The sequence below is a fragment of the Bactrocera latifrons genome, unplaced genomic scaffold (genome assembly GCF_001853355.1).
Source record: "Bactrocera latifrons isolate USDA-ARS-PBARC rearing strain unplaced genomic scaffold, ASM185335v1 scaffold_159, whole genome shotgun sequence".
NCBI lineage: Eukaryota > Metazoa > Arthropoda > Insecta > Diptera > Tephritidae > Bactrocera > Bactrocera latifrons.
This window is the reverse complement of record NW_017535063.1, coordinates 693,104-707,582: the sequence shown is the minus strand read 5'-3', so window position 1 is coordinate 707,582 and position 14,479 is coordinate 693,104. Positions and strand designations below refer to the sequence as shown.

The following is a 14,479-nucleotide window of genomic DNA, read 5'->3' as shown; positions in this document are numbered from 1 at the left end:
TTTTGAAGACATTATGCCCCTTATTTTCATATATATATTATATGTATGCATGTTTGTACATACTAGTTTTTTTAATTTTTCACTACATCCTAACTTGTACGTGTGCTCACGCACGTATTCGGAAAATTAGTTTCAATGAATTTGTCACTACACATTCCAATTAATATGGCTGCCCTAATTTGATAACTATTGCAATGCAAACAAAAATCGGAAAAAATAACATATTAATATTATTTGGGCTTGGCGGTATTGAAACAAATTATAATTCTAAAACGGAGCAGCGGCGGTTATTTACGTTGAGCAAATTTTACTCATGTGGTTAGAGTGTGGAGAGATAGTTAGGTGGGATAGCGAATGTACCATGATCATGGGTGTACTGAGCCCTCTAATTCTTTCATATTGTTTCCTTCAATCCTAATGCTCTAAACAAATCTAGGATTCTTGAGGAATTGAAGGGTTTAATATAATCTTGCTTCGGCTGCATGAGTCCTTGATGCGCCAGCCTTATTCTAGTCACAGCATCGCATTCCAACAATATGTGCGCCGGCGTTTCGGGATTAGCTCAGAGAAACGATATGTTTCCTAAAAACTCAGCCCTATTTTGTGCATATGTTTGCTCAGTCTGCAGTTTGTAAAAAAATCCTGTTAACATTKTTATGTTATATTTGCTAAATAAAATAATATGTTTAGTTATGTGTTATAGACACATTCCGTCACTACTACTTGTATACCTATGTATACAAGTCTTTTTTCCTCCTCAGTTACATAGTTTCTCTTTTATCGTACGAGGGGCTAATGGGAAAAATGGCTGAGGTTCTCAAGCTTATCCGCTATGTTGTTTTCTTCAATACCTATATGTACCGGAACCCAAAGTAGCCGAACTTTATTCCGTCCGCCTACGGCACTAAGTTTCTTGACACATTCCATACCGTCAGCGATTTGATTGTGCACTATACAGGTTTTGTCCGGAAAGTAATAGGACTTTCTCCCTCCGCGGTTGTACTTCGGAGCGTGCGCGCACCGTCTGGATTCGGTAGAAGGCGTTTGCTAGCTAACGAACGAGCGGCTGTTGTCCAGTTTTCTTCGAGCACCTTGAGAGTCAGGACAAACWTTTTCGCTCGCCGTGTTTCTGTGACGGGTGCAAGCCGAAAAAGCAGCGTTCGTTAGAGCAGAGGTATCTAACAAAGGCCGGCAACCCAACGCTTCCGCAACCGCCCTACAGCCCAGATGCGGCACCCTTGAAATTTTTTTCTTGCTTGGAAATCGAACTGRCAATGCTGCATCGACATAGAAGGAGTCTATTTTGAAAGTTTTTAAAGAATTGTAACGATTGGTTCAATACAATTTTTATTATCGACTCAGTCCTATTATCCCTRTATGATGATTACTAGGCATTTTCCTAATTTTGAGATCTGCGCATAAGGTGATAGCGAATACTTCCTTTTGGAAAATGCTGAGGTATTTGCCCATTGGCATTTATCAGCTTTGTTCTTGCGATCATAATACCCGCGTTGATTCCTTATGTTGTCTTGAATCGGGTGTCGCGATAAATATCTAATATTTGTTAAATGTGGACACATAAGTGTTGAATAAATAGAGTATACCACGACAAGATTAACKCGGTTTATCCTAGTTGAGATTTTCAAATTGTGCATCTTTCCCTTTGTATCAGAAACTGTCATAGTCGCTTTAGGCTAGGAGTRTGACCCATGACACATGGATCTTCATAACCGAAACGGACCTGGACAACATTCCACTAAATTAATTCAAGCATGTTCTTGTTGTCGTAGTGSTTGTCTAATCACCTAGTGGATGATAAAATTCAAGTTGGTTGTCGTCGAAGTCATTTCACGAGAATCCCACAATTCCCACGACAGCCGGATCTAAGTTACCGGAATTGACAAGGAGTTCATCTGGCCAAGAACTACAACAACTACGAATGTGACATCAAAAGTTTCAAAGATTTTTTGCGGCAGTGTTTTTTCTTGCTTTTTTCCTCATCGATTGAAGTATTTGTTTTTAAAATGCATTCCACGTCAGTGCATTGATCTCTGCTGACTAAAAAAAATGCTTGTGKCTAATTARAAAAAWTTTTTTTTGGTCAAAGAAATAACTATCCGCCTTATTTGCATTATTGTAAGTATATTTATTTAAATYTTTGATTATTGTAATCAATCGTCTAAATACTCGCATTAAACCGGTTTTTTGCATAACAAATTTGGTCATCAATAGCTTTGTTTGTACTCGTATCCACGATACACATACCGACTGATTTGTCTTTCATTCATGGCTACCAAGAGTGAGGAAACAAAAATAAAACCGACCGACAATGACTTCAAATTCACCGCATTGTTGCATAGTATTTTTCTCAAACAGTGTGTCGCCATTCAACTCCGATAAWCTCTCAACGCCAAAGAAATGAATTAAACTCAGCAACTAGACAACRCGCTCTGCAGTGCGGCTATGAACGGCTCCACAGTCGCAAATAGTAGCTCCATTGTAGCAGCTGGTAGCTGCAGCTTCAAATACCGCCTTGTAAACGAGACACATAGAGTGAGTACTGAGATGGCGGCTGGCCGGGTGGGTGTAGGTCACACAGTCAATGGCATTTAGCCATAATAGCTAGCAAGCTGGTAGTTACGAGCCCAAACAAAACGCGAAGTTTTAGCAAGCCACACACATACACATATAACGCGGGCCAACTCAGTCTTGTGTTGTGGTAGCGAGCGCATGCGTCTGTTGCTGCTGTTTACCCAGCAGTTGAAAAGTCTTTAAAATCCGGGTTTTGCTCAACTCACGACTTGCCGTACCGWTGCGGCTACGCCTCGAACTTATTTTTGATCAAACATACCTATRTKTATATATGTATGTATTTTGTATAGTTATTCCACGTTTTACTACATTGCACTTCTGTTGCTGTGCCGATGAACGTCGGCTGTCGGTAACCGCGGCATGGTATTTATGTCACAAAAAGAGGCACGAAGAACTCGAGCGATAATCGGCCAACTAGTCAGCCAGCGCAGCCACCRACCTGCTTTCGCAAAACTATTGAAACTACTTGCACTCGTCAGCAGCAGCAACAGCAGTGCAGTGCTGTGAGGCTACTTACTACACACYCATGGCAAWGTAGTGCGCGAACATTGCTGCAGACTATCGCTGAAACGCAGTAACAGGCACACAGAAGCGTTTGTAGTTTGCCGGTTGCGATTGGARCGTGGCACTGCTGCATTGAATGGCAACACACGAGAGCGAAAATAGCGAWTGCATTGTTGTTCACTTAAGGCGAGGCAATGCAGCTAAACACTCCCTCATACGTGCCTTTGCATAATGCATATACTCTTAAACAGTTGTCTTGGCTGTTTTGCATTGAGCGTACATAAACAAGCTTGTGCTGGGCATCAGTCGGTTATTAGTTGGTTGTTGATTCTTTTCATTTGCTTTTGTGCCGTTGTGCCTTTTGCAGCGTTGAGGTTTTCTGTCACTGATGACGTGTCACTGTATGACGTTTTACATATATAAACACGCTGGCACATTCAGTTTTATTAGGTGGTGTTATTAAACTGCATATACGAACAGCWGCACAGTGGGCTCGGTTATATCCAAAAAATAAAATATCATTGGATATATCTCAAAACATCAAACATCATATAACATCGATCATAGGATCACTGCCAAGTGATTCTATTTTCCTGTTTAAAAAAAAAATATTTTTATGACGATCTATTACATGTTTGTATTTTTACATCATTCAACTTTAATGTTGAGCTGCTTAGTCGAACCGAAACTCATATCGTCGTCTTCTTCTGTCTGACTGCTTCTTTGTCGATCCAATGTATGAGCAGTTTTTCTGGTTACGAAAATCGTGGAACAGTCTGTTTACTCTTGGTGTAAAGGAATCTGGTCTAATTAGGATCTAAAGTTCCTTGACACTTTATTTTGAAGTTGATAATACAGATTAAAAAATTAATATAACAAACATGTTTCTGCCCAATTTTATGGTATTATGCATTGCTTTTGTGTTTACCATCTGATGTTATCCCGATTCCTGAACCAATACCAGCATGCCAACATTTAATTAAATTTTCCATACACTTGTCTTATAAACACCGGCTGGGATGGCCTTATTGGATCATTATTGGAGCCCCATTTACTAGATTATTGAACTGTTTCGACGTCATTTTCAAAAACTCACCTCTCGCCTCAAAATGTGTTGAGTCTATCCATAAGATATGTCTGTGCTATCTCTCATCTAACATGATGATTTTTAACTAGCAGATTTTAGCTTTTTCGATGTTASCGCCATTACCAGAGGTGGATGAATGACTCGCATGCGGCAAATTTTCGATGACTTAAGGACCATCACTGAATGATTTGTGCCACTTAAATACTTGTAGATAATGTGGGCTCCCTAATATATTGGAAGCACAAAATTTCAAGCACACTCGCCGTTAAATTTTTTTCCAGAGTAAAAATTGGTGCCAAACGTACACTAATTGACTTATGGAGTTCAAACTTCACACGAAAGTTAAAGAAAAAAATCCAGGAACACAATATTTAATGATTAGATTAAAGGGTTTGTATGTATATTGAACTAGTCCGGTTCAAATTTGATCACATTTTAAAATACTGTGAACATCAAAGGACTGTTATCTGCACCACTGTCTCGTGGGCTTGCTCGCACTACCAAATGAATTTAACTATTTTCTTCATGTGCTTTTAATGCTTTCWTTTTAATTTTGTTTACTACTTATTCGTGTTTATTTTATTGCATTACTTTTCGCACATTTAACGTTGCGCCAGGGGCGGCGTCATTTAGTCGTTGTCGTGCTGCACAAAAAAAAAAAAAACAGAAAATTGCCACCATACTTTCGAACTGGTTGCCGCAGCCAACCTCGACAACCAGGGGTTTCGCGCTGTTGCTGACTTATCAACAAAGTTATTTGTTGTTCGCTAAACGAGTGTACGGTAGAGTTCATCGTGTGATGGCTATCATTGCATTTGTGTACTTGTATAAATGAGCACGAGTCGATCGGTATATCACACTTTTGTTATTTTTAGCCTTTTAGACTTGAGACAGCGGCCTTACTAATGCAACAACACCAACAACAACAAGCGCAACCAAATACCTGCACTATGCATGCAAGCCATAGGGCCTGTCTCTTATACACATCTAGATGTGTATAAGAGACAGGTATATCACACTTTTGTTATTTTTAGCCTTTTAGACTTGAGACAGCGGCCTTACTAATGCAACAACACCAACAACAACAAGCGCAACCAAATACCTGCACTATGCATGCAAGCCATAGGGCAGGGTGTGGCATTGATTATTGTTGTGATTTTTGTTGCATACGATGGGCGTTTGTAGAAATGTATGCGACGAGTAGTTCTTTTTGATTGTAGTAGTCTTTGTAGTTTTCGTTGTTTTTTCTTAGCTTTTAGTAAAACATTGCTGTTAAAGTATTGTAATTGCAAATTGTTAAAATGTCTACTCTTCTTTTTATCGAATCATGCAACACGTGTCAGCCGCTGTTATTGTTCGCCGGTGTCTGCCTGCCTCGTACTTTTGATGATTTTTACGTTCACTGCGTACGGCAGCTGACATCTACAAATGTACATACATATCTACATACAAAAATGCACATATAACAATGTAATAAAACCGGTTAATCTGGAATTTTGCCGGCGCTATAGTGATTTATCTCTATATATCTACACACATAACTCTATATAAATTACGAAAGTACAGTTTTACGTGCATTAAATTAAACCGTATGGATATACAAAATGTGTGTAAAATGCGAATTTGMTATTCTTTTAGTTGTTGACGTTTTATACAGTGCAGCTTTCAAGCCCAGAAGGCTCGCCGAATACTTTCCAAGCAACTGTACTTAAAAAAACATAACAAATGACACCAAGAAAATAAGTATGACTATGTATTTGAAATTTTTTTCATGTTTTATGAAAGTTAATTTCTTTATTATTATTAGAGCTTGTTTCCTTATTTGGTCTAGTATTCCAAGAAATACATATGTAAGCTGATTTGCTAAGCGYTTTATTAATAAGCGCTTGTAATTGTAAAATATGCAACCCAACACGCTTCAGACTTTCTGATTTTAATGCGCTATGTACCTTTTTATACTCCGGAATGTTGTCGCATCTCAAAGTCAACAACATTTCATTGACCTCGTGGATAGCGTTGTAGTATTTCTGGTTTATATATGATATCGGCTGTTGTTCCTAATATACATATGGATACACAAATGCACATACATATAGACATGTGATATAATGTACTTTGCGTATTATGTCTGATTTGTTAAATATATTGAGTGTGAATTTCAGACGACTTGCGTCTAGGCGCAAATGTAAAATTTGAACCTCTGCAAAGTCCTATATTCACTAAGAGTTGGCATAGTCAACAATCGATGTTTTAAGAGATTACTTTATGGCTATAAGACGTCTAAAAATATAAATAGTGTTTGTGTTCACCGATTCATTTCTGTTCCGACATTTTTRATGTCAGAGATGCTTTGGAAAGCCGATTTGCGAAAATATCGACAAAATAATAGGCGAAGTCGAGTCAAATCGTCATATAAACACTGTTTTAATTTCCCAGAAACTGAACATTGCGCCTTAACAGTTTGGAGCCATTTAAATAAGGCTGGTTACAAAAAGAAGGCCAATGTATGAGCGTCAAAGGAGTTAATGCAAAATAACCTCATGTTCCAAATTTCCATCTGTGAATCCGCTGCTGAATCGCAACCAAATCGATGCCACCCACCCACTCATTGATAGCGACTCGCCAGAAGCTCCCGAAGCTTAGTTTGGCGGTACTTATGCATTCACCTCATTGTCCGTACATGCCACCAAGTAAATGACATTGTGATATCAATGAAATTCGTTTATAAAGTACATTCGATGCCATTATATTGGCAACGGCCACCACGGGCACGCTTGTAGAAGTCTAGAAAGTGAACCCAATTTTCGACGGTTTTCAAGCATAAATCGACCGATACTGCTGCAATTTCACGTTCGATATTCGTACGAAGTTCATCAATCGTTGATGGCTTGTTGGCATAGACCATAGACTTGACTTAGCTCTACAATTAATAGTCTAACGGCGTCAAATCGGACGACCAAGGCGGCCAATTGCCTGGACCATTTCGTGAGACAACATGTTCACCAAACTTGGTTTTCAATAAATCGATTTTAACATTCGCTTCGTGGSTTGTGGCGTCGTCCTGTTGGAACCAAATATTTTCCAAGTCCATATCATCCAATTTGGGTAAAAAATATGCGGTTATCATTGAGCGATAGTGATTCCCATTCACAGTAACGTGCCGGTTTTGATCATTACGGATGAAGTATGGCCCAATGATGCCGCCGGTCCATAAACAGCACCAAGCCGTAATTTTTTCGGGATGTAATGGTGACGCATGGAGTACGAGTACGAGTGTATTGTTGCCAGAAATGAGGYTCATCCCTGAAGATGATGTTTCAATGAAAATACGGATCATTTTCAAGTTATGCTCAGCGCAATTCACGAACATACGACGATTCTGGTGATCATGCGGATTCAGTWCTTGCCTCAATTTGATCTTGTAAGAATGTCGGCCTGTGGATTTTTTCTACTAGACGATCAATCGTTTATCTGAGAGGACGATTATGAYGACCTTAAATTGGACATACCGCTTTTAACGTTGAGGCCACTGACTCCGAATTTCGGCTGTAAATTTTAATAATTCGACTCGTTGTTGAATCGTATATTTTTCCATRATGGAATGACAAACCTAACTGAAGAGAAATGTCAAAAGAGCGGGAAAAATATGACGTCGCTTGTTGTGCCTAGTCGTCTACTTTTTTAGCGTCCTTTTGAAAAAAACWCTTTATTTTATATTTGGTATGTAAAACACATACATACACACAGTATTTCTGAAATGAGAAAGTTTATAGAAAACAAGAAAAAAYGTTAACTTCGGTTGCACCGAAGTTAAATACCCTTAACAGGTGCATTTATTGTTAGTAACTATATGTTCAGTATGTATGTGTATGGAAGCTATATGCTATAGTTAACCGATTGGAACAATTTCTTCGGAGATTACATTGTTGCCTTAGAAAATTATCTATACCAAATTTCGTGAATATATTTTGTCAAATGTGAAAGTTTTCCATACAAGAACTTGATTCCAATCGTTCAGTTTATATGACAGCTATATGCTATAGTGAGCCGATATCGGCAATTCCGACAAATGAGTAGCTTCTTGTAGAGAAAATGGTGTTTGCAAAATTTCAAAACGATATCTTAAAAACTGAGGGACTAATTCGTATATATACAGACAGACGAACAGACAGACAGACGGACATGGTTAAATCGAATCAGCTCAACATACAGATCATTTATATATATACTTTATAGGGTCTGCGACGCTTTCTTCTGGGTGTTACAAWCATCGTGACAAAATTAATATACCCTGTTCAGGGTATAAAAATATCCAACAAAAGAACAGTAAATAATGTTGTGGGGTTCCAAGTATTGTATTTAATATTGCATTAAAATAAATATGGAAGACAAGTAAGGTTAAACTAATGCAATTATCTTACGCTTATTAAATGTTAGACCCAACAAAAACAAAAAAAAATATAGCAAAAATAAACATATGCATMCATACATTCTTTTCTTTCGCAGGACGAGCTTATCCTACATAATTGCGAGTATCTGATGAGCCTTGACTACAATATATTTCAAATAGATAATACTGGTGGCGTACTTACTGACGCTTACCCGCCAACCATTTTTGTGCCGGAATCCGAACATGACCACGTGGCAACAACCGTTGATAGTACGCCGAACACCACGTGTAATTCAAACGGCGCAAACGGTTTCGAAAGTCCTAATGGCAGTGACTGCAATATAAAAAATCGAAAACCCTACCGCCATTCCAATGGAAGCATCCCGCGCAGCATTACTCCGACTCTTGAAAATGAGAATAGCAATGGTTGTGATAACTCCACAGGGAATGGCAGTGATAGCGATAGCAGTATTCACTCGTTTGTTACCGTCTCACGACCACAACGTCCGCCAAAACAGCGTACCATCTATGAAGAAATGTATGATGCCAATAGAATACGTGACCTTATAATTCGTGCCAGATATGCACGATGTCGTCAACGCTTCGTTGCGCCTGTTATATATTTTCGTGGCCAGTACATTTGTCGATCAGCTACAGTATCTGTGGTACAGGAAACTTATTCTCGTTACGCTTATGATTACATAACATCGGGTACTACCAGTGAAACACAACAACGAACGCATCCAGAAGAAAATCCTGATTCTTCGGATGATTCATTAGTAAATGATTCGCCATCACCATTTTCCTACAGTGAATCGATCAGAAGTGACATTGCCCTACTAAATACGCTCAATATCAAAACTATCGCCGATTTGATGGTTGAACAACGGAAAATCAAATTCTTTGTAACGTAAGTATTTCAGTTGTGGGTATATACAGAGTTAGAGCAAATGTTATACATATGTATGAATGTGTTATGCTCCTTGTCTCAATGTTATGCATGAGAGAAGAAAGTATACGTAAGTATAACCACAACCTTTTTATATAGTTTCTACATTTCAATATCCTTACTATAAACTGATTTTAATACAATAAATATCGGAGAAAGTACTGTTAAAAACTAATAAAAGTGCGATAAGACAATAACTAAGTACACCAGAGACATACAGTTTTACACTCAATATGGTATGAGAGGGTGTTGGGGGTGGTACGTGACATTCCTATCACATTCCCAGTGCGATAATGGGAGAATCGGACTAAAACCACACCAACTTCACATATAAAACCATTTTAAATTCCTTCTGATTATTTCACCTTCCAGTGTACAAATCAAGAAGCAATTAATAGAAACGGGATGAAACTTKGCACAGATAATTCCTGGTAAAAGTGAGCCGAGGCCACGTCAAAGTAGGTAAGAAAAAATCCAGCTTAAGTTACAGTTTTCGACGATCAACTAAGTGYGKTGCACTCCGAATTTTTTCCGATCGACCAAACTGTCAACAATGAAKACTATATCAMTGTCTTGCTTTTTGAACCATCGCATACTRCATTGATTCTTCGGGAGTATTTCGCCAAATTTTCTACCAATATCRTACTGCAACCACCATATGAGTATTCGCCTGATTTAGCTCCTTGTGACTCGTTAAATCTGCGACCGAGACGTTTGATATCAACAAGCAGGCTTACCCAGATGTTGCCTTAGCAATAAGTGGTGGCTAAGGCATTAGGCCTTTTTGAAGGGCAGGGTAGAGGTCGCTAATGAAGACCGGAAAACGATGCTCATTATCTTTTTTGACATCMTCCTCCAAGTTTTACGTGGAAATCCTCAAGAGACTCAAACGAAGGGTCAATCGGGTCCGCCAAGATATCGCAGCCGATTGGAAGTTGTATCACGACAACGGTCAGGCTCACACCGCCTTTCTTGTGAATAGTTACCTAACCAAGGGTGGGATCCGCAGCCACCCTATAGCCCAGATGTGTCCCCCAGAATTTTTTTGCTTCCTTGAAAGGCCGATGAAAGGGGATCCCAACAGCATACACCTCGGCTCTCAAGTCTCAAGTCTATTCCAGAGAATGCCTTTAGTTGGCAACGCTGCATCGACGAAGAAGGAGTCTATTTTGAAAATTTTTAAAGAATTGTAACGATTGGTTCAATAAATTTGTTTAAACARTATAACTTAATAAAATACCAAATTTGATTGAACACGATTTCAGYGAATAATAAATGTTGAATTCTGTCGCAGCTTTTTTGAATATAAGTATAAACTCGAACTTRGCGCTGACTTACTTCTTAAGAGTTAATACTGTCGTTTAACGCAACTATTTTTTTTTTTTTTGTCCTAAAAAGTATTTATATTATATGTAAATTAATTTTTAACAATATTTTTTTAATTGTAGCATATCCTCATCGGAGAAAGCCGATCCTGAGCATAACTATAAAAATTTCAATTTACTCGCCCTGCCATATCCCGGTTGTGAGTTCTTTAAGACATTTCGTGAATATAATTATACTGCACCTAATTTGCATTACAATTGGAAAAGTCCATTTAACAATGCCCACATAAGTATACCGAAAATCGGACCCGCAATGGATCTTGACATTAACTGGGAAGAATACCGCAATTGGGATGTGGTGGTGATCACACAAAATTATCTCAAAGCAATGCTTAAATATGTGCAGGAAGAGAATAGTGGCCTTTTGGTACATTGTATAAGCGGTTGGGATCGCACTCCACTGTTCATCTGTTTGCTACGCCTATCGCTTTGGGCGGACGGTCTTATACATCAATCACTAGATATTACACAAATTACTTACTTCACATTGGCCTACGATTGGTATTTATTTGGACATCAACTTCCAAGTCGCGAGAAACGTGGCGAAGATATTATAGTCTTTTGTTTTCACATGCTGAAATTTATCGCCAGCGAAGAATTCAGTTTAGGCGAGCATAGGTAAGTTGGATTATTTGAGATTTTTTTTCCTGCTACCTAGTAACTAAATAAAACAGATTAAATAGATATTATACATTAGAATATTAACAGTCCATACATAAGGAAACGGCGGAGACCCTATAATATGCATATTGTATGTGTATATAAATGATCAGCATGACCAGCTTAGTCGAGTTAGCCATATACGTTTCTATGTCCGTTTGTTTGTATATATACTCTACCTAGTTGTTGTTGTTGTTGTTGGTGTTGTTGTTGTAACAGCAGAATTCTGCCGAGTTGACAGTCCTTGGCCGGATAAAAATCCGGATCCGTTCCGGTTTTCGTAGACCCGACTGTCGTGGGAACGGACTCTACTCTAACTAGTCCATCAGTTTAATAGATATCGATCGGAACCGCCGATATGGAACCACTATAACTGCCACACAAACTGAACGATAAAATAAGTGGTTATCTCTCCGACCATTCTCAATTCTTCTCTGCAAGGAACCTAACACTCCCCCACTAAATCCACAGCAACCATATTCACGAACTGTACGAAGGAGTATAGRCTATACTTAAACATTGAAGTCTAAGACGTTAAAACGTCAAAATTTTTTGCGTAACGCTTCGCAGCACGGATATGGTCTGGATGCAGTGAAACACAGACGAAGAAGCTTCAGCCATGCAGAACACTGCACTCCGGACTATAACARGCCTGCTGATGTCTGCGGTCGAACATTTACATAGAAGGTCCTCCTATGCTTCCGAACTCCTCTCCAAGCAGTTTTAACATTTTCATTTGACATGATTTTTTAACGAATTTTGGATTGAATTAATTTCCAAAGCAACTGTGAAATCTCCGAAGAAGTTGTGCCATTCGTATCACTYAGCATATAGTTGCCATACAAACTGAACAAAATCAAGTTCTATATGGAATAGTTTTATATTTTTGAGGAATATTATCGCTTCGGTGTAACTAAAGTTATCTTCTTTCTTTTTTTTTTTTTATTCTTGTTTAGTAATTTAAATTTACTTAATTTTGTTTTTTATAGAAAACGTACAAAAACAACCAGCAGTAGTGGTAGTTGTGGGCTCGGACTAAAAATGGAAGATGATGCCGCTTTAAGAGAGTAAAATGCATATTAACACAGATCTAGCTTCTCWCTACTTTAATTTTGTTCGTTTCTTTTCAGAGAACTGTTTTTAGCCGCCTGCGATCATGATAGTAATGATAGTTTTTCAAATAATTCCAACTGTGATTTGCAAGTAACTGATACATTAAACGCTATGACAATACCCAACACATCGCCGCAAGCAACAACGACCAATAATACAACAATTCCTAATCGTTCGCCTAATTCTAAACGGTTTGTACCTGTCTCTTATACACATCTACACATCGCCGCAAGCAACAACGACCAATAATACAACAATTCCTAATCGTTCGCCTAATTCTAAACGGTTTGTWCAACAGTACCTATACATTTGTGTAAAACTCTTTTAATTCGTAATATATGATCTTACCAATATAGTACACGCACAAGTCCTATGCCGGTGCCAGGTGCAAATTCGGCGCGTCAACGGCAAGAATCCGTATCATCCAACAGCAGTTGGCACTTAGTGACAGAAACTGGTTCCATAGATTCCGTTGCAGCTGGTAGTTATATGCGTAATCATGCTGCCACACGTTCAGAGAGCGGTTCAGTGAATTCAAACAGCAGTACTCAATCTAGTAGACGCTCCAATGGCAGCACTACAAAGAATAGTGGGAGCGATACAGTAGATAGTAGTTCAAGTGTTCATAATCCAAGCGGTGACAGCAATTTAAGTGGCACTAGTTTTAGTAGTGCTGCGAGCAGTCATGSCTCTGACACAAGTAATACTACACTGCCAACTACAATGAAAGACACCGCGACTGCTAGTAATGGCGAACAAGAGAAATCGTTAACACCAAAACCAACTGAACATCGATATAAGACCGAGTAAGTTAATTCTTGACAATTTTTTTTTAATTTTTTCAAAAAAGTGTATCTTACTTTTTTGTTATAATAGACGCGAAAAACGTTTAAATCTTGTTCGTGCCCTCTTCGTTCGTTGTTATGGTAAAGGTGTGGGCCTCAAATTGAGGGAAGGTAACAGCGGAAATATTGGAGCGGTCATTTCAACTTTATTCTGAAGTGCTGGAAATGACATAACTTGAATGAGCGACGTAAACTAAGTGAACACAAACATACATACATACACACATGGAAACACATTTTTAATTTTACCAAATCCGTTTTTTAATTAAATTTAGTTTCTCGTTTTTGTAATGTTTTAATAATTTTAAGGAAATGTGAACGTAAATGTCTGCCATAATCGGTTGTATCAGGCTATTATGTCCTTCTTGCTGTTTGTTAGAAAAATTTACATACGTTGTACAATAATTAAAATTCAAAAGACGGTTGTCGAAAAATTGTATTATTTGTTAAAACAAATTTTATATATACAAAATCAGGCATACATTCACATAAGTGAAATCAATAAATAATATTTAGTTTTAATTTTTCCAAGGTGCACCATTAAGTAATTCACCACAAAAAAAAATTGTTGCCCCCTCAATGCTTATGGCGTACGATAACTGTGGAATTAAAACAAAAAAACAATTTGATTATTAATTAAGTTTTCTTTATAACAAAAGCTAGAATAAAGATATGATGCGTTTCATTCAGAGTTCTTAATTAAGAATTGCCTTTAGACTGGCCATTGCTTTAAATTTTTTTAAATTTTAAGTGCATGCATACAAAGAAACATATGTATGTATGTATAGAGCATATATTTAAATGGAAAACAACTCTGAATTGCTATTTCTCGCATTTCACATTTAAATTGCAGTCATTAMACAAGTTTTGTTTTTGTGTACAAAGAATGTGTAATTTTATGAAGTATAAATATATTTATATTTCTCTCTGCTATATGTGTTCCCCAAAGATGTA

General features: G+C 37.9%; 1 protein-coding gene across 2 annotated transcripts in view; it reads left to right on the top strand.

The window, feature by feature from the left end:
* Nucleotides 1–14,228, top strand: part of LOC108966320 (myotubularin-related protein 14) — a 19,552-nt gene extending 5,324 nt beyond the window's left edge. The window contains exons 2-8 of one of the 2 annotated variants that reach the window (XM_018929162.1): nt 8,690–9,483; nt 10,971–11,525; nt 12,557–12,634; nt 12,698–12,808; nt 12,903–12,965; nt 13,037–13,486; nt 13,557–14,228. In XM_018929162.1, the coding sequence (XP_018784707.1) occupies nt 8,690–9,483; nt 10,971–11,525; nt 12,557–12,634; nt 12,698–12,808; nt 12,903–12,965; nt 13,037–13,486; nt 13,557–13,680 (2,175 nt within the window). In that variant the 3' untranslated portion in view covers nt 13,681–14,228. Of the gene's footprint in view, nt 1–8,689; nt 9,484–10,970; nt 11,526–12,556; nt 12,635–12,697; nt 12,872–12,902; nt 12,966–13,036; nt 13,487–13,556 lie in introns of both variants that reach the window. The other variant, XM_018929163.1, reaches the window with a different exon arrangement.
* Nucleotides 14,229–14,479: the final 251 nt, after the last annotated feature.